Source organism: Corella eumyota, chromosome 1, assembly GCF_963082875.1.
Source record: "Corella eumyota chromosome 1, kaCorEumy4.1, whole genome shotgun sequence".
NCBI classification, from domain to species: domain Eukaryota; kingdom Metazoa; phylum Chordata; class Ascidiacea; order Phlebobranchia; family Corellidae; genus Corella; species Corella eumyota.
In genome coordinates, this window is record NC_137490.1 from 9088733 (window position 1) to 9116259 (window position 27527).

A 27527-nucleotide genomic window follows, 5' to 3' on the forward strand; every position below is an offset into this window, starting at 1 on the left:
TGTTGGTAAATGCTCTATCAGTAAAATCAGAAAAAGACAAAAATACTACAAACTTTAAATAATAATCAAGACTGCAATTTTGAATATTTACCGAATTCTTACCTCAACGTAGTTAATAAAAGTTTTTATTGTGCTAAATTTTTAATTAAACAATCAACTTTATTGTATGGTAAAGCTAAAACAATATTGGAAGAACATCATACAAGGATTCAAATTTTAATATTATATAAGTTATAATATTTAAAAAGAAAAAAAAACAGTTTATTAATTTATCTATATGCAGAATTGTACACACTGTTATTGTGAAATCTTAGTCAGTTTAGCATCAAAATTTTTGATTTTTGTACTAGTTGAAAAATAATCAAACTATTAGATTAAATTTTTTTAAATCAAAAAGTTTTGTAATCTATACTACATTTTAGATTTGTTTCAAAGCATAAGCATGTCATTTTTACACATTTAAAAAAATTTTGTTCTATTCTACAATACATAACTTAAACAAAAAAGTTTTCTGGTTTACTTAAAGACGCATCAACTGTTTTACTTATTTTTTTATATTCAATAAAGAAACCTTTAAATGACAAAAATAGCTATAAAACATTTTTTAAAGTATATATTTTATTTTATTTTTTTAATAATATTTTAACAATTTAAAAAGAAATTAAAGTAAAACTATTTATTTTTCTTAATTTTAATGCTTTTTTTAAAGTGAATTAAGAATTCTTCTTTGTATTTGGTCAAAATGTATAAACACTTCTATTTTTTAAATTTTTGCCTAAATAGTTGCATTTTTTACCCGCTTTCCCACATGTGATGCTATTTTGTATATAGCATTGTTTTGATTTTTTAACTTTTAAAAAAGTTAATGTCAGTATTATATGTTATATAACTAAGATAAAAACATTTTTAATAAAATATCAAAATTAAATAAATTATCATTTTAACATGATTTTAAACTTAAACCAACTTTGTTTATTGTTTTTGTTTAACAGATATAAGTAAATGCATAACAGATAGCCTACTGCTAATTGTCAAAATCCCTAACCAAATACACAAACACACAAAGTTATTTTTACATGTAAGTGTATTGAAGTTATTGCTTAAAATGGAAAAATATGTGCTGTTAAGTAAAAAGTTTATTTATAATAAAAAATTTATTTATTTATCCAAAGTTGACTTATGCAAAAACATTAACATTAAGAATATTATCTCTCAAAGATTAAGTTTATGTAAAAAATTATGCTCTTTTCTAAAAACTTCTAAACATGTGGATATCCAATATTTAATTGTTTTTAAAGATTAGCTAGTAAACCATACTTTATGGGATTTTTTTTTTTGATTCGAACCCTAGACGTGGTTGGATTCAAACCCTTAACGTGACAGCGCCCCAACAAATTAAGCTGCCAATTAGTTTAAAAATACGCACTTACTTAATAACTATACGCATCACTTAAAAAATGTTACTAATCTATACTAATAATATAAATACAATTTCTCAATGATTTCTATGTCATTTGAAATGTGTTTTTTTTTGGCGTCAATTAATAAAATGCCAATTTTTTATATAACATATATAACACAGCACAAATTTCAATATACTTTATTTATATATCATACACGAGTAAACTTTTAAAACGATCGCATATATACGCCAAGCAATGCATTTTAGCAAAACGTGCCCAGGTTATTTTAATAGTTATACGAAAAAAATTACAAATGATTCAACAACGTTAATTAATTAAAATACCCAGGTGCTTTTTTAGAATTTTTATTTAGCAATTAAAGGTTGCTGCTTCATCATCTGATGACATTTGTGCAGAAATACATTGACTACGAGCAATCTGTTTCGCTTCTTGGGGATCGTATGCAGAAGCCGTGTAAAGGCCATAAGTAGGCCCGAGGTTAACTTCTGGTGCAGTAAATGTAAAGGTTGACCGTACAGGGTTGCGTCGATAACTTCCAAGTGAACGTAAGTAGGATTCAAACCTTGCATTAACTGATGATAATCGGCACCTCGAAGGTGAGATGATATCAACATTAGTTCGGTCGGTTGCTTCATAGCTAAAAGTGAAACGAAATTTGTAATATTATTTCTAAGTAAGAATTTAAAAAAAAACTTTTTCTGCGTTAGAAGATGTTTTCTTTAACAAACTTTTAATGCGGCCATTTTATTAAAATTACCTGCACCGGTATTCGATACATCCTATTTGAATTCTACCAGATTCGACTGTTCTAATTTCCCTTATTCCGTACAATCCTACACCCGGTTTGTTGCTTCTACTTTGAATCACATTTCTTGATCGAGTGTTGTAATTTACCTTTAATGAATTTTTGAAAGGTATTTTTATATGTGCGAGATGCATACACGTGCCCACACCTAATAAAGCCAAATACCATAAGAAATTGTAACATTATAAATACCCTTGCATAACAGGCGCGGAAGTTTTGACCAACGACAGGATACCAGCTTAATGGATGAGGTTGCCAGGAAAAGAAAATGTTGTTGACGTCAAAGTAAACGGAGTTAAATTCGAATAATGGTTGTGAACTAAAACCCCAAACCGAAAGAAAACTGTTAAGAATTTCAGTGACATTTTTTCAAGCCTTAAAAAATGTTTAAAAAGTAACAAACCTGTAAAAACTAAAGTGGTTCTCCTCTATTGGGGATTTTAAACACGTATACTTGTCCTCAAAAAATGGACCCGCTTTGTTGCTGACAGATATAGTTGCGGGAAGAACGATGTTTATAGAACTGCCAGTTGTTCTTTAAAAAAAAAGAGTTAAAGCCAAACTTACAAATCGCACAGAAAATGTCTTATACCTGTATTCCAAATAATCTTGTCCCTGTTTTGACAAACTGCTCATTTCAGAATTAGCGGGAATTAAACTTGAACTTTTATCCTCGCTAAGTTGAGCTGTTTAACATACATCATAATATTTTACTTGCAGAAAATGTTAGCATTTTTTAAAATAATAATTCTAATTTAATAACCTAAAAAAAGTAGTTTTTTATTTATATTTATCACCTGTAAACGTTGCATTGAAAATTTCTCCATCACAAAATGTTCTTATGCAAGCACCTAAACCTGGATAAGTTAAAGAAGAATCAGCTATCCGCCACCCTAAACCATCAGTGGCAACCATTTGCACACGTACATTGGAAATTTGATTCCATTCTTCAAAGGTGCTGGATTCAAATGCCCGAACTAAAGTAAAACATAAACGTAAATACAAAAAAATTTATATAAAACTAAAATATAAAAAGCAAAGCCCCTTAAAAGATACATGTACTACACAACGAACGAAATACATCGCAGTTATTTTAAATAAATGAAAAAAAAGATTAGAATTTTAGTTTAGGTTAAATTTCACCTTTAGCAAAGCAAGATTTTTTTGTTGCCACATCAAAATTAAAAAGGCGACGCTGGCCCACAAAAGGAATATTTGCAGAAACAACAAATCCTCCTTTTCTACCAGATGATACCTATGTAAAATTTATTTACAAAAAAATACATATACGGCCCACTTTATGTAAATTTACATCACTATAAGATCGTGGGTTCAATCTCCACTTTCCTCATACCGTACCCCGTGAGTAAGCGCTATAATATATGAATTCCTGCTGAGCCAACATTTATTTAGCAAATATAAACTCCTGCTGAACCAGCATTTATTCAGCAAAATAATTATCGGGCAATTATAATCTATATATGATGCCAAACTGCTAAATGCAACTCGAGACTGGGTCGGGGTAACTGATGTTAACTTATGTTTAGGTCGCGCATTCGACCTTTGCACATCGGTGATAAAGATATATATATAACATTATGCATATTAAATGGTTTTACTAAATGTATTTTAAACTTTTTAAAGTATTTTATATTATTGCTTACTGATGCATCTCCTTCATCAACCCAAAGACCAGTATCAGTGTCTAATGACCACAATCTCATCGCTTGTCTATCTTCGAATGACAAGACTTCAGCTGTTGACAGTTCAGCGCGAATCTAACATTTAAAATACAATACAAATAGTTATTTTAATAATGTATTCCTTAAATAGTTTTGAAAAAAATTGGTAGACGTTATAGCAAATTATCGGAATTATAATTTAAAAAACCGTAGAAGTAGTTATTACTGTGAATGTGAGATGTTGTACGAGGACCAAAAGTCAATTTGAGAACCTTAAAGTACACGCGGTCGTTTAAAACAGTTTGTAATATTAATAATTGCAACCATAAAAGTAATTGCCGAACAGCCAACTAAATAAATTAAACTAGTTACATACATTTCGAACATCTAGTAAAACCATTTCATCACTTCGGAAATCCATCTCAAACATTCCGTAAGATCTTACAGTAGCTCCATTTTCTGTGGTAAAATCACCGGAAGCATCCAGATATGCCAAAGCTTCACGCGTGTCCAAAAATGTAACTCGTCTAAAGACCTGAATGATTTTGTGATTTAAAATATTATTAACCGACTGTTAAATATACACTTTGCAATAATTAAGTTAGACGTTACTGCTTAAGGAAAAAAAGTTTTAATTTTAATTAAATTTTAAACTATTATGGTTTGCAACATTCTTTTAACTACAATCATACACTTTATTTTTAAATTGCTTAAAAACTTGTTATTTTTATATTACAAATAATAACTAGATCCTATATGGATTTAAACATTTTATTTACTACAACGGTAAACAAGAATCGCTATTTACCGATCCTATAGAATAAGGTCTGGTATTCTGTTGGAAATAAGAAGTTGGTTCAATATGAATAAAAAGTTGTTCTTTATCGCCAACATAGAACTCTGCTCTTCGATTCGGGTTAAAAGATGTTTGGGGCACTCTAGGTGGAAGTCGAATTCTATAAAAGATTGAACCTCCAAAGCGTTTAAACGGAAATACCTAAATCAAAGATTTATGTTATGTGTTTTTTTAAAATGCTTACTGCAGATTAAAATAATACAAAAAAATTAAAACTTGAAATCCTAAACACATTAATCCTAATGCAAAAATTTTTTTTAATAAAAATACCTTAGTGACAGTAATCAGCTGTTGAGAGGGATCTACAAACGTAAGAACAAGTCTTGAAGTAGTGGATTCAACGCTTATGTTAAAGTCACCAAACTCATCTGTTCGAGCAACCACATTGGAATCTTGGATGATCAAGCAATTCGGTACTATATCTTCGTAATCATGAGAAGTATATACTCTAAAAAATGTGTAAAACGGTGACTTGGGCAAATTTGGCCATCGTCAAAAATTTTTTTTTGTCAAAACACATTATTCCATTCTTGGTTTTGATTTGGTTTGCATAATAATTTTATTTACCTTCCTGATACAAAAATGTTGGACTCTGCACATCGCATGCACCCACATTGCAGTATTCTTGCAAGTGTGTATGTATTTCCACCTGTTAATTAAATAATGTAAAGTATTTCCAGGTAAACTATCATTAAATTATCAGGGAGTATTTTAATACAAATGTTTACCAGAACAGGTCACTTCTTCATCTGTACGAGAAGTAGGTCCACAGCAACTTCCGTCATCAGAACAGAAAGAGGAGGGGCACGATCCAACATCAAACAAACGAAAGGAACCATCTTGATTATTACAATCAGATGGAAGGATCATCAAGTTTTGCAGAGGTTGCTCGTTACAGGGTACTGGTTAAGGAATTAATGTAACATTAAACTTACGATTTATAAATTTTTGTTAAGTTGCACAATACAAACATTATGGTAATAAAACTTTTTATGTAATAAAATATTTGTGCAAAAATATTAACTTTTTAGCCGGCAATAGTATCAACTATAAAAAAGGGTATTTTATTGTGTTTAAACTTACATGTAGGAGCATCGCAGAAAAGTACACCGTCGTTGTCAGATATACATTTTTCTCCGTAACCACATGGCTGATCTTCGCAAGTAACGACACCATTTCGACAAGTACAAAGTTGAGTACACCCAAGTAAATAAAAACTGTCGCCACTCTGTAAATATGAAATACGTGAGTTTAGTTATTAAGCCTTTAATTAAAAAAAATATAACGTTCTTTGGCAAAGCGACACCCCAAAAATATATAAATTTTAAATAAGTTTCGATTTTTTATGTATTGGCTGTAATATCTAAGTTTTTTAATTTAGAAATGTAAGATTTGTTTCAGAATAAAATGTGAAATATTGCAAAGGTGCAATACTAAAAAATTGACTACACAAAGCAATATATATATATATATATATATATATATATGTATTATTTACCTTGTGATACCTTCCTTCTGAATTGCATCCGCATTGGTCACGTGGTACGCATTCGTCCGCCGATAAAATAAAACCATCATCACACACACAACCTAAATAATCAACATTAAACAATTAAAAAATTTGGTCCTATATATATATTTTACTTTAATATAAGGATAAAATGACTCTGCTAAACGAAATACCTTCAACACATTGCTCATCACAGTTGTTTGAGGCAAACGGACTGGCACATGTATTTGGGCAGGCTGTCCCACATTGTGTATATTGAGAGTTTTTCGGACAGTTGGCGGCTATAATAATAAAAAAAATAAATACCAAATATTTAAATTTTAAATTAAAAAATAGTTTTTTTAGGTTTTTAAAAAAACTGATCCCACTTAAAAGCAACTAATAAATAATGAGTTATAAAGATTATTTGAAATTTTTATTTACGGGCATTTATCTCTGATCTCCAATCACAAACTGAAATTCCCTGTCTTTGGCATTTATTCGCATAACCTCCAACGTTACTGGCTAGGGCCTCAAGCTCATTAGTTAAAGCACATAAATCGAAAACGCAGTTCTACAAAAAAAAAGTATTAGCCTAATTATTATCCTTTTTGTGTTTAATAATTTATAATAAAAAAAGTTAAACAAAAAATTTACATCAAAGTCAGCTGTAGGCTCAAAAGTTGAATGACAGTTGCTAAAACAACCTCCGGCTTGTCGAATAATATTGCAACGATTTTCATATGTTGGTATCAACGCCGGATTTAAACATACAGTTCCACTTCCAGTTGCAAAAGCGCATCTGCAAATATTGATTTCGTTTAACAAATCAAACATCAATAAAGTAACCTAACTCTTATATAAACTTAAATCTTAATTTTTTCGTATAAACGTACTCTTCTTGTGGTGAAATCTGAAAGCTGTTTCCGAAATCATTAACGTTTGTAGCAATTTGTGTTGAATTTCTTAAAGTTTTATCATCCTCAGGGTTACTATTGTAGTTTCCACATAAACCTTGTCAAAATTATTTAAAGTTGTAGTTAATTTATTTAAATAAAAAACCATATCATTTATATGTACTGTTAAAGCTTTTAACAAACAAAGGCGTTATAAAATTATCTTAAATAGAAAAAGTTGGTTCTACTAAACAACTTAGCCTATAGATAAAATTGTTACCTTCTACAAACGATTGAAAGCGAGTTGGAAGACCTATTGTAAGATAATGATCACCGTCATATCGAATATTTAAACCGAAATCAGTAGTAACTATAACAAAAAGACCACTTGCGCTAATTTGAAGTGGACCGTCGTTAAAAGGCAAGTTCGTTTTTAGATTATTTACCTAAAAAGTTCGATGTAAGACTAACTAAAGATATTTTTCACACATAATTCAGCTTATTTATTTTCATTTATTTATCATCGATGTGCAAAGGTCAACTGAACTTAAAGTAACATCAGTTACCCCAATCTAGTTCAGAGTTGACTTTAAAAGTTTTGGATATTATAGTTTATATTGCTCGCCAATTATAAGCTAAGCGCTACAGTATGAATCAAATTCAAAAATTAATGTAATAATGTGTTCTAACCACTGCACCGCATTGCCATTTATTGTGCACAACTTAACAATTTGTTTGTTGTTCATATAACTTAAATAACGTATACATAAAAATAATTTACCAAAACCAACGGTCCCTTTCTTAACTCAACTACGAAATCATCAAAGCGAATAAAAGCTTTACGAAGCCAGGTCACGTGATCAAGTCCGTCCCGAACTTCGTTTTCCGTCTACACCAAAAAATTACAATAAAAATAACAAAATAGATTAGTGTATGTAATTACTTCGTTTATACCTCAATAGTAAGTTTGGTTAAACCATTTGCTTCCCCTTGCTCGGTTGTCTTAACCAAATCATAAACACATTTTCCCTGAAAATCGAAATGGTCATGATCGAAGGTATCATAATGCGGATCACCACTAACCGTGCAAAATTGGACCTGGTTTGTTTGACCTTATTTTAAAAAAATATTAATTTTATTCATCATCAGCATTAAGTGAAACAAATGCTTAAAACATATTCAACAAAAAGTTATAACTCCATTATGAAATACATTATAATTGTTTACTTACGTTTGCAGGAAGGTATTGGCGATGACCAAACCCCATTTGCCCCACAAGTTACAGTGGCCACCCCCTGGATAAAATAGCTGTTGGGACATCGATAGGTTATGTCGTCACCGAGGTTGTGTACTTGACGCCGCGGGGAGAACAAAATATTACCGGGAAGAACAGGCTCATTACAAGTCATTGCTAAAAAGAAAATTACTGTAAGTGGAAGTAAAAAGTTATAACTAGAAGTACAAGGTTAACATTTTTTTAGTTTTTAGATAATTTTTCGAATTATCTTTATCAACTTAATGAACATACATTCGCAAACTCCATTCTTTTGAGCCAACCCGTTTTGACAAATGCAAGTATAACTTCCAGGTGTGTTTTCACATGAAGCATCGTTAGAGCAAATGTTCGGTCTGTTACACTCGTTTATGTCTAATAAAAAACAATATTGCAATTACATATCTTTAGTGATTAATTTGTTATAACATTACTGACGTCAAGAAACACCAATAGCTTTTCACTTACAAATTCACGAAAGCGGTTTTAAGAATTGGTTAGGTTTAATTAACTATTTTTATCCTAACAAAATACCCACTTATTTTAAACATCTTGTTTAGAAAAGTGGTATTTTATGAATTTAAAAATGATTTAACATGAAAAACGTAAAGCAGCATACCGTAGATTATTTAATCTTAAAACTATTTTTCGGCAACGTGTGTATACGCTAGGGCAAACCTGTACGTTTGTCTATTAATACCTCTGCATGATGGAACAACCTCTGTCCAAATTTGATCTGAGGTACATCTTGATGTCCGGTCACCAACTAAGACAAAGCCGCTGTTACAGAAAAATGTCAGAACAGTGTTCACTCTAAGGGTTTCATCGGAACTCAAGATGGATCCAAAACTTGGGGGAGATAATCGCAGACAAACTGGAACTAATATTAAAAGCGTGTTAAAAAATTTGCCTAAAAATATTTTATCTAATTAGCATTATTAAAAGGTAAATCGTAACAATAACTGTTCATGGCAATGTTTTAATGAAAGGTTTATTGAAAACGTTAAAAATTTGTATACCTTCACAATTAATGCCATCACCGATGTATCCCTCAATACAAATGCATTCATTATTTTGACAACGAGCAAATTCGTGGCAAAGATTTCTATTAACTGTACAGTCATCCTCATCTCGTTCTTTTAAAATTAAAGTTTTTTTAAAAAACATATAAAAAATGTACTTGTGCTGTATTACCAAAACGTAACTGGTTTTACACCAAAAACAACATTATATCTTGGTATTTTGTAAATTGATTAAAATGAGTTAAATATAAAATAAAAATGCACAAAATTTAAAGAACTCGATGTGTACCTATCGAAATAGGTTGGCAAATTCCTGAAATACGTTGGTAATTTTGTATACATCTACAATCGTGTCCACCAATATTGTTAACGCATTCTTCGTTGGCAACACATGGGTTGCTTGCACATTCGTTTATATCTGAAAATATACGTACAATTATATTGTTTGATTTTTTTTTACTTTAATTGTAATAAGGCTTCATAATCTAATTACGAATAAATTTGTCATCTAAACTAATGTATATAAAGTTAGTCTAACCTTTTATTGACCTATATGTATTTGGTTTAGGCTACAAATTTTTGATTTTTTGTTTAAAAGCGATCGCCACGAGCTGATTTTTTGATAAACGCCACAACTTTAAATGAGTTAACATCAAAACCAAAAAATTAAAAATATTTTTTTCTTTTTTGTATGTTAAAAAATAATGTTTGGTAGATTGCTAATGTCTTAGTAACCATCTGAACATAGTTTTGTAATTTACCTCGACACTCAGGCACCGGTGCTGACCACATTTGATTTGTTTGACACCTCGCTCTTCTGTGACCAACTCTTATAAACCCTGGGTCACACTCATATGTAATAACATCATTCGCGCTCCAGACCTCTTGCACAGGAGTACTAAACCCGTATTTCGGATCAGGACGGTTTGGACATGGTATACCTTAACATTTTTATTTCTTTTAATTTGAAATATTTTTTTTATTTAAAATATTCTATACTAAACGCGTCCTTTAAAGGGAATTTTTCTAAAAAATAATTTTGTTTTGGTAGTTGTTGTAATTTACGCACCTTCGCATTCTCTTCCATTTCCCCTGTAACCAGATCTACATCTGCAAACAAAGCTACCTCGGCTGTTTATACAACGAGCATTTGCGTGACACCGTGCAGTTCCATCATTGCATTCGTTGACATCTACGAATAGCAATGGAATAAAATAAAATTACGTTAACTGTTCACAAAATTGCAACTTTATTAGAGTAAAATGGGGCTAACTAACATAACTGATATAAAAAAATGTTCTTTTTTACCGGTACAAAAAGGCTCTGTCTCTGACCAAACACCAGCAGGTAAACATGTAAGTCTAGAATTTTTTCTGTCTAAAACGAATCCAAGATTGCACTCAAATGTAACTTCATCGCCATCAAAATATTTTGGTTCGATCGGTTTGTAAGAGGACTGGACATTTGCAACCGGAGGGGTGCAAAATATTTCTAGTGTAACAAAATAAGGTAATTTTTATAAAACAACTTTATTAGTATAAATTGAATATCGGTCCCAATCAAATATAGATTAAATAATGATATACATGCTAATTTCAAATAAAAGATTACTATCTTTAAAATATTACCTGTACAAGATCTTCCGTCTCCTCTATACCCTTCTCTACAAGTACAAGTATGACCTCCGGGAACATTTCTACAAATTGCATTTGAATCGCAAGTACTTGCGGTTTGACATTCGTCGGCGTCTATTCATTAAAAAAGTTAAAAAAATAGTAAAAATTAACAAAAACTTTTGTTAAACAAAATTAAGTAAATCTATTGAATGTTTATACTTGAGCAGGTGGGAGGATCGGCAGACCACAATCCGTTTTCGAAGCAAATAATTAACTGAGAACCAACGACGTTGTACCCTGGATTACATCTGAAGAAAAGTACGTCGTTGGTAAAATAACTTGCCTTGCTACCAAATTGAATAAATCCATTAGTGGGTGCACTGAGAATTTCGCACGTGCTTCCTAAATTAAATATATTGGTTAAGTGTACGGTAGTAAATGATACCAGACATGTATATGATTGCAAGCAAAATGGTATTAGATTTGTTATCGAATAGCTTAATTACGTCACAATAATTAACTTCCTCAAAAAAAATATAAAAACATAGTACATAAGGCGTTAAGGACAAAATATGTTATCAGTTAGCTTATTAATATGGTCATAAATAGAATTACGGACCAAAAGGTTTTAATTTAAATCGCAACGTATAGGTAATGGGCATACATAATCAATTTTTATTTTCTAAATGGGAAAAAAGCAAAACTTTTTTGTTACTAGTGCATGAAGTTCCATCTCCACGATATCCATCATTGCAACGACAGCTGTAAACTCCATTACGCAACTCACATTGGGCATTCGCATGGCACTGATCCACGCAATTGTGTACGGCTAAAAATGAGTAAATATTTATGTTCAGTTTACTTAAAAAGTCCATAAATATCAAAAATAAAAAGATGCAAATTAACAATTCGAAAACAAAAATCAAATAACTACTAGCTAAATTTTGTCTTACATCTACAATTTTTCCCATTGCCGGTAAATCCAGCCAAACATTTACATCGAAAACTTCCACGAGTGTTTGTACAAATTGCAGCAGAATGACAATCGTGTGTTTTTTCCAAACATTCATCAACATCTATCAAACATTTTTTTAAATAACTATTAAAATGAAACAATTGTGTGTATAAGATGACTAACATGCATGCATATTTTTTATTTTATTTTAATTTTTAGATAAGGTTATCAAAATTACATCAGTAGCTAGCCGACAATAGTTAAAATTGTTAACTTTCGACAATTTGCTTTAGTGTCAATTTGGTTCAAAAGTATTTTTTGTCATTATTTTAATAAATGTTTTATTTTTGGTTTTACCATCGCAGAAAGGTGGGCTATTTGACCAAACGGCGTTTTCTGACACAACATTACATCTAAGATTGTTGACTCCAACTAATCTGAAGCCATCGTTACAAGCATACCGAAGGGACGATGAAACAGAATAAGGTGGGCTTCCTAGAACCATGTATATCCCATTTGAAGGTTGAGGAAGCTGATCACAAGACAATCCTATAAAAACAAGTATGTACGTGTTATTAAGCTAAAATTTGTATATATATAGTCAACCTCATTTCAGTTACTAAGAGTCGGCATTAAATTTTTTTTTTAGTTACAACATGATTTCACTGTACAATAACTAATATTTTAAATACACGGAAAAATTGAACTTACTAGTACAAGTAGGCGGTGTACCAGCAGCCCAGACTCCACTGTGGGAACATATATATTTTGGTCGACCGGTATTCACATAACCCGAATTGCACTCGTAAAACGCTTCACTACCTGCCGGAAACAGGAGACCGTTCTCGACTGAAATATTTGTGTTTCCATCAATGTTTGTGATTGTTGCAAAAGGTCGACTAGGTGGAAGGCGACATACCAATACAGCTGCACAAGTAAACATTAATGACTACATGTTATGAAACAATTTTTATGCTTTCCAATTAAACAAACACATTGAATTTAATCATTAGTTTTTTGAATAAAAGTTTTTATTAAGTTAACTTTCATTACGTGTGCATGTAAATCCGTTGCCAGTAAATCCTGTTCTGCATCTGCAAAGAAAGCTTCCCTGCATGTTCAAACAATTTGCATTCGCATGACAAACTCCAGACTGTAAACACTCGTTTACGTCTGTAAAAAAATATGAAATTATCCCTTTTAAATTTAATAAAACAACTGTTATTTTATTTTTTACGCAAACAATAACATGAGTAGATTAAAAGCCTTTGTCATTACAAAAAATTAAAAAGTTTTATATTGTTACGCCTAAAATTGGAAAAACTATTTAATATGTAAATCTTCTTAATTGAAGAAATTGAAAAAAGCTAATATATTAAACCTCGACAAGCTGGTGAACTTGGAGTCCATGTTCTCAATTGAGTGCAAGCTAATCTTCTGCTCCCAATTAACTCAAAGCCTTCATTACATCGATAAATTGCATTTGTTCCAACTTGGAAAGTAACATCATTTGAACGTGTTGGATTTGAAACTTGCCCAATACGAATAAGAGATCCAAAACGAACGCGCGGCGGAAAAGCACACTCGATTGGATTGCCTAAAAAATGATTACACTAAAAAAATGTGTGTGCCTAATGAAATTATTATTTATAAATTTACCATTTTTGTGAAAATATAATAAAGTATATTTATCCATAAAAATAAAATAGTTTACTTTTATTTTTTGTTAAAAATTATAAAATAACTTTAAAGTATTACGTTGACACTTAAAACCATTGCCAATGTAATCATCGTTGCACTCGCATGTGAAACTCCCAACAGTGTTGGTACATCTCGCGTTTGCGTGACAAGGTCGTGAAATACATTCGTTCAAATCTGAACAATAAATAAATAAAAAGTGTTATGCTATAAAAAGTGTTTAACAAATAAAAAGTTTTATACAACCAGTTTACAAATTGAATTCAATGGAAACTTACCAGAACAATCTTGCCCAGAATAACCAGTAAGACATTCACATTCGAATCTACTTAAGCCCAAACAAGCACATTCTTGATTGCGATCTTCGAAAACCAATCGTGCATCTAAAATTAAATCGTTAAAATTTATTTTTCCTCAACATTTAAGGCTCTCAATTTATCGGTTTTAAATCTTTAAATGCAGACAAAAAAAAATTAAAATATGAATTAAGTAAAATTGTTAAATTACTTACTTTGTCGAATGTAATTCTCTTCAATTATACAACCGCAGTTTTCGCTACGTACACAATCATCTCCGTCTCGGATATAACCAACGTTACATACACAAGCTTCCACGAATCCGTTTAGCTGACAACTGATGACAATAAGTTGTATATTAAACACCTTACATTAAACTTTCATTCATCCTTTAGGCGAAAGATTTCATAATTTCTTATTTAATCTGTTTTTTTAGAAATTGCGGCCCTGTTCTATGTTTTATTGCTATAACGTAATATCACTAACTTTGCTGAAGCAAACGGATTAGAACAACTATCCGGACAGGGTGTTGAACATCCTTCGTAATGGCTATTCACTGGACATCTCACGTCACGTGTTTCTCTGTCATTTCTCCACTCACATATTGGTTCATCTCTTTGTTGACAATCCCTTGCATAATTTTCAAGAGCCTAAATTAACATCGTTGTTTATGATCGATCAATCACAAATTTAAAAATTGATTTTTGAATTTAACTTTACTTGTTAATTGTATCTTAAGGTTTAAACGATTTTTTACTTACTTCAGTCAAAACTTCGTTGTTTCCCTCAGTTGCACAAACATCAAACACACAATTAACAAAATAAGTATCTGGTTCAACCGATCTGTGACATGGAGCAAACGGTCCAGTTTCATCGATGATCCTACCACAATATTCTGTTGTCGACCTAATAATGAAAAATCAAATTAAAAATGTTTTATATTCACAGTTTACAAACTATTTCAGTGAGGAATTGCATTATAAAAAATGTGAAATATGTAGCACATTTATACCATATCTCTGTATCTTCACATGTAAATGGTGGAGGAACAGATTCGTCTAAACAACCTTCTAATTGGTAGGATAAGGCAAATGTTGTAAAATCGTTTACTGTTTCACCGGTGCTAGTCTCCAAATCATCGGAAGGTTTGTTGTTGTAATTTCCACAAAGACCATTTACCTTTTAAAAATGTCAAGTGTCAATGTCAAATAAATATTTTTGTAAAAAGCCCATTTAAAAAAAACAACTTACTTGATTTCTGTAGGTGCTCGGAACTTCAATACGAAGACCAACTCCGTTATTAAAAGATACCATTAAACCATTACTAGTAGTAAGAACCACTGCTAGTCCAGAAGACATAACAGTGACATCTTTAGAATTAAATGAAGTTACCCCTTGGCCATTCACCTAAATTGAAAAAAAAATACTTATTCTAAAGTCAAAATTAATGACTCACAATACTCGTAAAACAGTTTAGCATACCATTATAGTTTGACCCGGACCTAATTGAATAACAAGATTCCCACTGCGCAATGATATTTCAATGTATCTTAAATATGATACTCTTGTATTTCCCCGTCTGTTCTCATTTTGGGCAGTTATGCTAAACCAGCGAGGATCGTTCATCGGCAAGCGATGAGTCCTTGACATGTAATACTTGCAAGTCCCCTGAAAATCAAATGTTTCATCCCCATCAAATGTCATATAATGAGGGTCCCCCCATGCTCTACAGATCGCAAACCCTATAACAAAATTTAGATTATTTACAACAAATAATTAATATTTAAACTTTGGGTTTCTACAATTCTAAAATTAAAAAGTAATTCTGTGTTAAAATTTCAACTTACCTCTAGGCACACATGCCTGTCGGCCATTCTCGTCTCGACCGCATCTTTCCTCATTTTGACAAGAAGCTTCTACGCATTGAATTCGCCCATTTTGACATTCACATCTTTGAGAACAACCTCGTCTATGAAAGCTTACCCTGTTCTGTAATCAGGTAATAAAGTGTGTAGGTATTAAACAACTACACGTTAATATAATACTTTAACAGCACTACAAGAACGTTTCATCTTATAATCATGGTCTTTAACTAACTTACTTCATAATATTTTTGACCGGCTAAACAACCGCAATCAGATCTTCTTACACATGTTTGCCCTGACAATAAATATCCTGCATCGCATTGGCAACCTTCCACACAAGGTCTTGTACAAACTTCATCATTTCTACTTGTACATGTCCTTGGACATGCTAAGCCACAACTTTCGTAATGCGAGTTCATTGGGCAAATAATTTCTGTTCATAAAACAAAACATTGTTTTAAATTTTTTTATCCGAAAATTAAAATAAGCCTAAATAACTTACGCGTATTGGTATCATTTCTCCATGTTGAACAAACTTGTATTCCAACATCTTGACAGGCTTGTGCGTAAGCTCCAATATTATTCGCAATCGAAGTTCGTACTTCATTTGTAGCACATCCATCTAGGGTACATGCCTTAAAAAAAAACTTGTCATTAGAAATTTTTATCTATATATAATGGGACTTAATAAACGATTTATTCATAGTACATACCTTTAAAATGGTTCGTTACTGAAAAATTTTTGGCTAATTTTCTATTGCGTTAATATTAGAACAGACGTTTAATATACAGCTTATTAATAATTTAGCCCGGGCAATTAACTGAAATTAGCAATGTAACAATGAAACATTGAAAAAAAAGTAGATCTACCTCTAAATACGGCTCAGGATCAACTTTAGCATGACAATCTGAAAAACATCCGTTTCTTTGTACCAAAATGCCGCATTCACTTTCTATGTCATCCGTGACATCACACGGCTCGTCTCTCATTGGTACGCTGTCACATCTAAACAAAATAATTTCTTTTATATTTAGGAAATTACTTCTAATATTTTATTATATTAAAAAAAACACGTACGTTTTAGTTTCAGTAATAAATTGATTGCTGAATTCGATTGGATCATCTGTTATTGCCCCAGTATCTACGAGTAATAAATCATTATTGGGATCTCCATTGCAGTCACCGCACAAACCTAAAAAACAACGTTTATTTAATGTTGTTAAAAATTAAAACAATAACTGCTCGGATGTCCTACTTTAAAAGCAAAATCTAAATCATTTATAAAATATGTTACGTTGTGTGTTTTTTTACATTGGCATCTTAACAAAGTTGTCATTTATATTAACTTCTATATACCTTCAACATTGCCACGAAATGAAACCGGAACTGCAACAGTCAGATAACTATCGCCATCAAACCTAACCATCATTCGTGAAGGAAATTCGGCTATAACAAACCTCCCGATTAAATAAATTGACAATCCACTTGTTCGACTTGTGTAGGGCAAGCTTATCATTTCATCATTTACCTAGTTAACATACGAAATATTAACGTAATTCTTGTAAGTGTTTCTGTTTAAGTTATAGGAAAGTTTAAAAAAGTGGAAAAAACTTGACATACCCTTACTAATCTTCCTTTAAGAAGTTCAATAACTGCACCACCAAATCGAATAATCACTTTTCTTAACCAAGAATATTGCGTATTGCCGCCTCTGTGTTCATTGTCCACCTTATGAATTTTTTTTCAGTTAGCACACCAGTGATATTTTATTTACAAATAAAAATTAATAACAAACTGACCAAGTTCGATAATTTATAATTTTTTAAAACTTTCTATATATCTTACATGTCAAAAAAACTCAATAATATATATTCCTACAAAAATAAAAATTATAGGTTTTCAAATATGCGTTAAAGAATATAAAACTACGATAAAATGTTGCGTAAATTAAAGTTTTTGTTTATATGTTATTTACTTCGACTATGTAAGGATTAGCGATATCTTCCTTATTTCGAACAAGAACGTATGAACATATTCCTTGGAAGTCAAATCTTTTTTGATCAAAGGTTAAATAATGTGGATCCCCAAATGCAAAACAACTTTTCAAAGTTCCTGTAAACACAAATGATAATTTAATTTTAAACAATTAAGTACTAAATTTTGTTAGAGTTATAATTATTTTAGAGTACATTTGATCTCTTAAAAATTATTTTACTTAAAAATAATAATACCTTCGGTTTGACACGATGGGTGTTCTGTTGACCATACTTGATCACCTACACATTGTACTCTTTCATCTCCATCAAGCTGGTAACCAGGGTCGCATTGGTATGACACAAACTCGCCGTCGTTGTAAAATGATTGACTGAAAACAATCATGCCGTTGTCTGGTGATCTCGGAGCATTACAACCAATCGGCACTAACATTTCAAAACGTAAAAATATATTTATTATTACAGACAAATCAATAACCATTTAAATAACAATAACGATTTAGGCTAACGTAGTTTTTTTAATTTACTTAAGCAAGTAAATCCATTTCCAATGTAGTTCTCATTGCATTCACATCTAAAACTACCAACGGTGTTAATACATCTTGCATTGGTGTCACAGCGGTTATTTGAAGAACACTCGTTTATGTCTACAATAAATAAATCACATAATTTAATTACCTAAATTAAGATCAACAAAATTTTGGTAATAAAAAAACATTAATTTTACTAAATAAATAGTAGCTAACCTCTACATTGTTGACCAGAATACCCACGACGACAATCACATTTAAATCTGTTAAGTCCAAAACATGAACACTCCTGATTTTGCTCCTCCAGAACTAAACGAGCATCTAAAAATGTGTATTATTATCGTTTTGTTTTAATATGAGGCTTGTTTTGTAAACTTTTTTTTTCTAACTAAGATTATGTTGTGAGCAATGTAAAAAAAGCCCTTTAGTTAACTTACTTTGTCTAATGTAAATTTCTCCAATAACACATCCACAGTTTTCTCTACGTACACAATCATCTCCGTCTCGAATATAACCAACGTTACATACACAAGCTTCCACAAATCCGTTTAAATCACAACTAAACAATGTTAAACAAAAAATAAATACCAACATCAACCCCTTTTAGATTAAAGAAGTTTAAAGTTAACTCTTTGGTTTTTCCAGAAGTAAATAATAATAAAACTAAAGTAAAGTTTAGTTTTTCTGAGATAGTTACTTTGCTGAAGCAAACGGGTTAGAACAACTGTCTGGACAGGGTGTTGAACATCCTTCGTAATGGCTATTCACTGGACATCTCACGTCACGTGTCTCTCTATCATTTCTCCACTCGCATATTGGTTCATCTCTTTGTTGACACTCCCTTGCATAATTTTCAAGAGCCTAAAATTAAGGTGCTTTTCTCATGAAAAACATATTTAAACGTTATACACAACATTAACTTATAAAGAAGGAAATAACTTAAAAAAACACAAAGGGTGTACACACTTCAGTTAAAACTTCGTTGTTTCCCTCAGTTGCACAAACATCAAACACACAGTTAACAAAATATGTATCTGGTTTAACCGATCTGTGACATGAACCAAACGGTCCAGTTTCATCAATAATTCTGCCACAATATTCTGTTGTTGACCTGATAATTAAAAAACAAATTACAAATGTTTTATATTCACAGTTTACAGAATATTTCAGAAAGGAATTGCATTATAAAAAATGTAAAATATTTAACATGTTTATACCATATCTCTGTGTCTTCACATGTAAATGGTGGAGAAACAGATTCGTCTAAACAACCTTCTAATTGATAAGATAAAGCAAGTGTTGTAAAATCATTTGCTATCTCACCGGTGCTAGTCTCCAAATCATCAGAAGAGTTGTTGTTGTAATTTCCACAAAGACCATTTACCTTTTTTTTATAAGTTTTATGTAAGTAAAAAACATGATTTAGCGGTACATTTTTAATCAAACAAAAATACATAAGTTTAAGTAGAACAAAAACATATACCTGATTTCTGTAGGTGCTCGGAACTTCAATACGAAGACCAACTCCGTTATTAAAAGATACCATTAAACCATTTCTAGTAGTAAGAAGCACTGCCAGTCCAGAAGACATAACGGTAACATCTTCAGAATCAAATGAAGTTACTTCTTGGCCATTCACCTAAATTGAAAAAAAATACTTATTCTAAAGTCAAAATTATTTAAGGCACAATACTCTTGAAACAGAGTTTAGCATACCATTATAGTTTGACCCGGACCTAATTGAATAACAAGATTTCCACTGCGCAATGATATTTCAATGTATCTTAAATATGATACTCTTGTATTTCCCCGTCTATTTTCATTTTGGGCAGTTATGCTAAACCAGCGAGGATCGTTCATTGGTAAGCGATGAGTTCTTGACATGTAATACTTGCAAGTACCCTGAAAATCGAATGTTTCATCCCCATCAAATGTCATATAATGAGGGTCTCCAAATGCTCTACAGATCGCAGATTCTAAAAATTGTCCATGAAATTTAATAATGAACTCAACGTTATATTTCAACTACCCAAATAAACACACAATAACAATGCATTTTTAAGTCTTACATACCTCTAGGCACACATGCCTGTCGGCCATTTTTATCTCGCCCACATCTTTTCTCATTTTGACAAGAAGCTTCTACACATTGAATTCGTCCATTTTGACATTCACATCTTTGAGAACAACCTTTTCTATGAAAGCTTACTTCGTTCTGTAAAATACAACAAGCTTTAAGTTTGTAATAGTTTTCCCTTTCAAAAATGTGTTTAAACAATATTTTTTTTACTTAATCAACTTTGTTTTGTTTTTGTCAACTTAAACTTACTTCATAATATTTTTGACCAGTCAAACAACCGCAATCAGATCTTCTCACACATGTTTGCCCTGACATTAAATATCCTGCATCGCATTGGCAACCTTCCACACAAGGTCTTGTACAAACTTCATCATTTCTACTTGTACATGTCCTTGGACATGCTAGGCCACAACTTTCGTAATGCGAGTTCATTGGGCAAATAATTTCTGTAAACATCAATATTGTTTTGTTGCTTAATTTGTATTTGTTAATTTGTTTTTATCATTGTAACTTACGCGTATTGGTATCATTTCTCCAGGTTGAACAAACTTGTATTCCAGCATCTTGACAGGCTTGTGCGTATGCTCCAATATTATTCGCAATCGAAGTTCGTATTTCATTTGTAGCACATCCATCTAGGGTACATGCCTTTAAAAACATTCAGTGTGGATTGCATTAAAATATTTGATGTACACTACTTAAATCAAATAAAACTAGTTATTTTTGTAAATAAATAACTGTATTAATAAATCAATGTAATATCAAATACACACCATTATCTTTCTCGAAGCGCAAAAATTTGATAATACTAACTGTTTTAAAGCAAGTTAGAAGATATACTACTTCTCTTAGGGTTTTTAAGCAAATAAATAGGCTATTAAAAAAAATAAAAAATTTGAGTTTTAATTAATTTAATAAACCGGGTTAAAAGCGGTTTACACAAACCCAAATGTAATTACAGATTTATAAAGTATATGTTACATTAACAGAAACAACATTATCTTAAGATTTTAACCGACTAATGTATCATTTTGGTTTCCATTACATTTAAACTCATTACATTTGTTTACTTTACAACTGAACTTCTTAATTTGAACTCATAAAATTTAATTTTAACTAAGAAATCCCTGCATTTACACCCTTTACAAATAAAACCCCTTATGTAAACCTTCTTTATTTAAAACCCTTTATTTGAAACCCTGCTTTTTAAATCCTAATAACTAACCGCCCTGAGTTAAAATGCTTTACAGCTAAACCTTTACCTTAACTCCTTTACCTTAACTCCTTTACTTACGCGCAATAATGTTTTATCTAGGTTTACAGAATAACTCACAAAAAAATTAAACTCATTTCTTTATGAATGGGCCATAATTCAAGTTTGAAAACCACTTTTGAAAAGCTATTCTAAACGCGACTGGACGTCACTCAAATTTGCGTCTATGATATGGGCGCATGCCGTTAAAAACGCTTTTTGGCGTATTTATGACAATTTTTGATAAATGAGAATTTAGATAATAAAAAACTAAAATATTTGTAAACCTAAACAATTAAACCTAATCTTGTGTTTAAAAGTATTTTTAAACGATGTAATTTGATTGTGACGTCATAATCTACTAGAGTAGGGACAGAACCTGTTTTTTTGTAACAAAGTTTCAAAATACTTTAAAACATAGTTTTGCAACAACGTTACAACACATTCTTTAATTTGAAATTAGGTTGTATGACTCAGAGAGCCCCATCGTTTAGCAAATAATTTTGAATCTGAGCTTTTATTTAAAGGGTTTTAAATAAAGATATTAAAGTGTGAAGGGTTTAAATAAAGGAGTTTAATTGTAGGTGGTTTAGATAAAGAGTAAGAAATCCAGATATAAAGATTCAAGTTTAAAAGTTTAATTGCAGGGGACAGGAGTCTAAATGTAAACAGTTCAGATCTTGTGGTTTAACATAGGAGATTCAGATAAAAAAGTTTAGATGTAAGAGGTTAAAAAGGGCTTAAAAGGTAAGGGGTTTAGTGGTTTAACATGAGATAAACGGGTTTAAATGTAAGGGGTTTAGATAAAAAAGCTTAAATAAAAGGGGAGATGTTCAAATATAAGGGGTTTAAATGCCGAGGGTTCAAATAAAGGGGTTCAAATTTAAGAGATTTGGATGCAGTGGTTAAGTTGTAAGGTGTTTATATAAAGGATGTTAAATGGTTTGGCAACCATTTTTGTTACTTATTTAATCGTTTTAAGCGATCAATAAAATATTTAAAGACCATGCGCGTTAGTTATGTGCAAAATGTGCAATATTTAATCCGCCTTTCTTTTAGTGTGAAATGAATTCAAACCTTATTGACTATTTCGATTTTTAGTTAGAAAATATTTACGTGCAATAAATAATATACAATAACTTTTTTCCTGATACACAACTTACTTCAAAGTACGGCTCAGCATCAACAACACCATTGCACATAGAAAAACATCCATTTTCTTGAACTAAAATACCGCATTCATTTCTTATGTTATCCGTGACCTCACAAGGCTCGTCGCGCATCGGTACGCTATCACATCTGAAAATTTATATAGATATGAACATAATATGTTTAAAAACTTTGTCGCTTATGATTTTTCCTATTTTAAAACTAATAACTTACTCTTTAGTTTCAGTAATAAATTGATTGCTAAATTCAATTGGATCATCTGTTATTTGCCCGGTATCTAGTCTTAAATCATCATTTGGATCTCCATTGCAGTCACCGCACAAACCTAATCAATATTGTAACTGGCGTTTTTTTAATTCCGATTTGGGGTACATAACGTCTATACAATCCAACAACATTCCCCAAAAACTAAATAAGTTTACTTTTGAAAGCAGTTTGTATTTAGTTCAGAAAACTGTTTACCTTCAACATTGTCACGGAATGAAAATGGAACTCCTACAGTTAAATAACTATCGCCATCAAACCTAACCATCATTCGTGAAGGAAAATTGGCTATAACAAACCTTCCGCTTAAATAAATCGACAATCCACTTGTTCGACTTGTGTAGGGCAAGCTTGTTATTTCTCCGTTAATCTATTGAAAAATATAAATCAGTTAGCCCATGACTGTGGGTGGTATTAAAAAGTAAGTTTAAATGTTTAAAGTTAGTGAGTTTAAATGTTACGTACCCTGACTAGCCTTCCTTTAAGTAGTTCAATAGTCTCGCCACCAAATCGAATAATCACTTTTCTTAGCCAAGAATATTGGGTAATTCCGCTTCTATGTTCATTATCCACCTTCGTAAAAATAAACATAATTTTTTAAACATATATTTAAATTATTAAATGATAATAAAAATTAACAAATTGTTTTACTTACTTCAATAGTGTATGGTTGACCGTTAAATCCTCTATTTCTAACAAGAACGTAGGAACAAATTCCTTGGAAATCAAATCTTTTTCCATCAAAAGTTAGGTAATGTGGATCACCAACAGCGTAGCAATATTTCAATGAGCCTGTGTAACATTAAGTTTAAGGGCAAATTTGACGTAGTTGTTCTGTATATGTATACATTTCTTATAACTGTTGTAAATTTAATTCGCAAAGGCTTTATTTTTAACAGCTTATACGTATAAATATTATAAGGCGTGATAGGGTGTAGATACTATGACTTTGTAACTTAACTGTAGGTACCATGACTTAACGGTAACTTTTCAAAAAAAGAATTTAAAACTTATAAATCCAACCTTCGTTTCGACAGGATGGGTGTTCTTTTGACCATGTTTGATCACCTACACACTGTACTCTTTCATCTCCGTCAAGTTGGTAACCAGGATCGCATTGGTAGGTTACAAATTCACCCTCGTTGTAAAAGGGTCTGCTGGAAACAATCATGCCGTTGTCTGGTGATCTCGGAGCATTACAACCGATTGAAACTAAAAATACCGTTAGTTTTAATTTAATACATTGTATTTGCTACTTCTTTATATGTGGAAATTACATTCTTCGTTTTGAGATTTTACAAACTTCAATACAAAATTGTACTGAACAGTTATTCAATGAAGGAAATGTGATAGAAAAATACTAACCATCTCCAACTGCCCTCCATGTTATTCTGAAACCTTCTCTTTCAAAGCGGTCGTTGGAAATAAAACGAACTGTGGCAATGTTTTCAGTTGATTCAAACCTTCGACCGGTAATGAATCCACATATTCTTTGTATGCGAGTAAACCGCGAAATTCCACTGTAATACTATACAAATACACAAATTTATCAGAATGGGCTTATTAAACCTTTTTGTAAAAATTGTTAAACTCTTTAATTTTCATTGAGATAACATTTATTTAATGTAGATTAATTAATTTTGACTAGCACACACCTCTATTGTATCAGAAGTACAACGACTCTGTGCTTCGATAGCAATATCATCAAATGTTACTTCAACTCGCATTCCAGGTCTAACTATAATGTTCCAAGTACAGTCTTGGTTGGGCGGGTATTGATACGGATAGTTAAAACTTGTTATCTCGCCAGAAGACTGGCCTTCAATTCGCCCCCCGCAAGCTTTAAAACATAAAAGAAAACTATTTAACCAGTTTAGTTATTGGGTAGTTTTGGTTGGTACAAAAGAGAAAAAAAAATTTACGAAAACATATTTTTATATCCCTTAAATATACATTCATGTACAAAATTAAATTTTTTTATTACACCTATCCGACGCTAGAAAATATATATAGTTGGCAAATTATACACTTACGCATAGGTGTGTACAGCTTACACTCCGGGGCTAGGTGAGACCATTCACCACTTCGTTCGCAAACTGGAACTGGATTACCGATAGGCAGGTAGCCACGATTGCAGGAATACCTTCCCCTTGAACCAATGTTCCAAAAATTTGCAAACGGAACAGAACCGAATGGAGCGGCCACCAAGGCATTACATCCTTAAAATAAAACATAGTTTAACTTATACGTGTAGTGATTAAGCTACAAGCACGCGTCGTTTTTTGTTTTATTCGCACGTTACCGCGATCATCGTACTTACATAAATTGATAATTTTCGTTTAAAAATCATTTTTTAAAAACTTACATAATACGTTGTTTTTATAAGATTAGATAATAAGGTAATTTTTTCAAGTTATGTAATACGGAGATGATAGCGGTTTAGCAGAAAGGTTAGATAACTGTAATCTCAGTATCTAGTAAATACACAAAATTTTCTGAAAAACACCAACCACAGCGTAACAGTTCTACAACACGATGTGATAATTACATTACCCAAATAAATAAAATAACCAAAACTTACAAGAACGAAATATTACTAAAATACATAAACAAACTTCACTTATCTTGGGCGGCATTACGAAACTTGTTAAGTTTAATTTAACGATCTCGCTAATGCTTCAAAATTTAGCGAGCTATCTCGCTCGTTAACTGAATTGGTATTACGAAACCAGCTAGTTTGTTAAAAATAAGAGAGTGCAAAAGAAGGGATTTTGAGCTACGCAAAGTGACGTTTTTTACGTTTTTACACAATATTAATGGCTACATCAAAGCGGCGATTACACCAAGGGGCGCTTTTATACTGTCGTTTTCATAATGACAGTAAAAACTTGTACGGTTATTATATTTTATGGTAAAAATGATGTTAAAACGCATTACTTGACAAAGCAAAATATAGGTGTTTATACACTTGTATTTATTTAAAAAGTATAACATTTTGTCTCTAATAACTTTTAAAAATCCGTACTAAGAAGCTACGCTGAAAAATAAAACCATTTGTTAATTTTATAGTCCACACATACAAATGCACTTTGTTAATATAAACTATTTTAAAATACATGTTTTACTTTACATCCATTAGGTTTATTAAAAGATAAATTACACAAATTACCAATAGTTTAGTTAATAAGTTTAAATACCAATATTTATAGATATTTTAAGGCATTTATTTAGCAATTTTAAAATATATTTATAAATAACATATGAGTATTTATGTACCACAAAAATATTTTCAATGTTTAACATAGCAAAAATCAAAGCAAAATACTCCTCGCTAAGTTAACGGACGATATATTCTACTCGCTAAATTTTGTGCTTTCTTGCTTGTTAAAAGTGAAACTTTTTGTTTCGTAATACCGATTTTCTCGCTAAGTGACGTTCTCGCTCGCTAATGATGTTTAACTAACGAGATCGTTAACTTAACAAGTTTCGTAGTGCCTCCCCTGGTTGCTACAACCAGGACATGTAAAAATTAATGATTTGCAATTCATTGATTGTCAAAACATGAGGCAATTTAAAAAAATTTTACACCTTTATAACCATGATGCTAATTGAACATTAAAGTTACCGTTAATAAAGTTTAATAAGATAAAGTACAACTTAATCTTACCGCGAGCGACGCAGTCCGGTGTGTCAGACGACCACCCTCCGTTTGGTTGGCAAATAATAGCGTTAAACCCGTTTAAAGCGAAACGTTCAGGGCAATTAAAATTGATTCGTTGAAACGTCCGAAAAAACTCTCCGGTTGCGGGAATAGTAATAAGCCTAGGGTCCAAATCTGTAGGTCTTCTACATGATCCTAGCAAATAAAAATTTATAATTATTAAAACATAGCATAAATACAAATTGTATTTGGTTTAGACTATTTGTAGGAGTATAATTTAAAAAAAATAAAAAGTTTTTCTTTTAAGTATTTTATATAAGGTAAATTAACTATATTTGTTAAATACAATACCTTGCGAATATGCCTGAAGAGCGATAAACGATACACTTATAAAACCACTTAAAATTAAACGAATTAACATTGCTTTTATAAAAAAGCTATTGTATTATATACCCACGTACACTTTAACATGGGTGTACAAATAATAAATTTTAAAATAATACGTCGTTTTTATACCTTTTTGCGAGAGTAACACAAAAAAAGAGTTACGCTTTAAATAAATGCCAATAAATCCTTTTTTGCTACATTCAAAACAAAAGAATTAATCCGATGTTGTTTTATTTTGGTCTGATTATGGGATTAGCTCAAAAATTCCAATTTATAAAATTTCAGTAATTAGTACTTTGTTAGAATAATAT

General features: G+C 31.2%; 1 protein-coding gene across 1 annotated transcript; it reads right to left on the reverse strand.

Annotated features, from left to right (window-relative positions):
- Positions 1-1594: 1594 nt before the first annotated feature.
- Positions 1595-27303, reverse strand: LOC145764247 (IgGFc-binding protein-like). The gene is given in 77 exon segments (XM_082575865.1): positions 1595-2061; positions 2182-2318; positions 2422-2548; positions 2633-2764; positions 2822-2915; positions 3027-3206; positions 3373-3484; positions 3894-4007; positions 4288-4446; positions 4720-4908; positions 5038-5215; positions 5335-5416; positions 5496-5669; positions 5851-5995; positions 6266-6357; positions 6451-6558; positions 6701-6830; positions 6914-7058; positions 7153-7270; positions 7433-7598; positions 7934-8041; positions 8107-8264; positions 8384-8563; positions 8681-8800; positions 9126-9305; positions 9445-9561; positions 9737-9865; positions 10209-10388; positions 10517-10639; positions 10756-10938; positions 11076-11195; positions 11283-11465; positions 11779-11892; positions 12017-12139; positions 12376-12567; positions 12730-12945; positions 13072-13191; positions 13400-13615; positions 13777-13893; positions 13995-14099; positions 14228-14349; positions 14499-14662; positions 14774-14918; positions 15025-15191; positions 15264-15419; positions 15474-15754; positions 15860-16001; positions 16114-16310; positions 16380-16512; positions 16748-16883; positions 16956-17070; positions 17235-17406; positions 17499-17606; positions 17854-17990; positions 18110-18298; positions 18400-18519; positions 18619-18723; positions 18840-18961; positions 19100-19263; positions 19369-19513; positions 19620-19786; positions 19886-20041; positions 20119-20378; positions 20476-20617; positions 20732-20928; positions 20998-21130; positions 22898-23033; positions 23118-23229; positions 23367-23538; positions 23634-23741; positions 23824-23960; positions 24192-24380; positions 24534-24696; positions 24824-25008; positions 25202-25387; positions 26836-27024; positions 27181-27303. Coding segments are annotated over 77 exon segments (11577 nt in total). The 5' UTR covers positions 27251-27303; the 3' UTR covers positions 1595-1772.
- Positions 27304-27527: the final 224 nt, after the last annotated feature.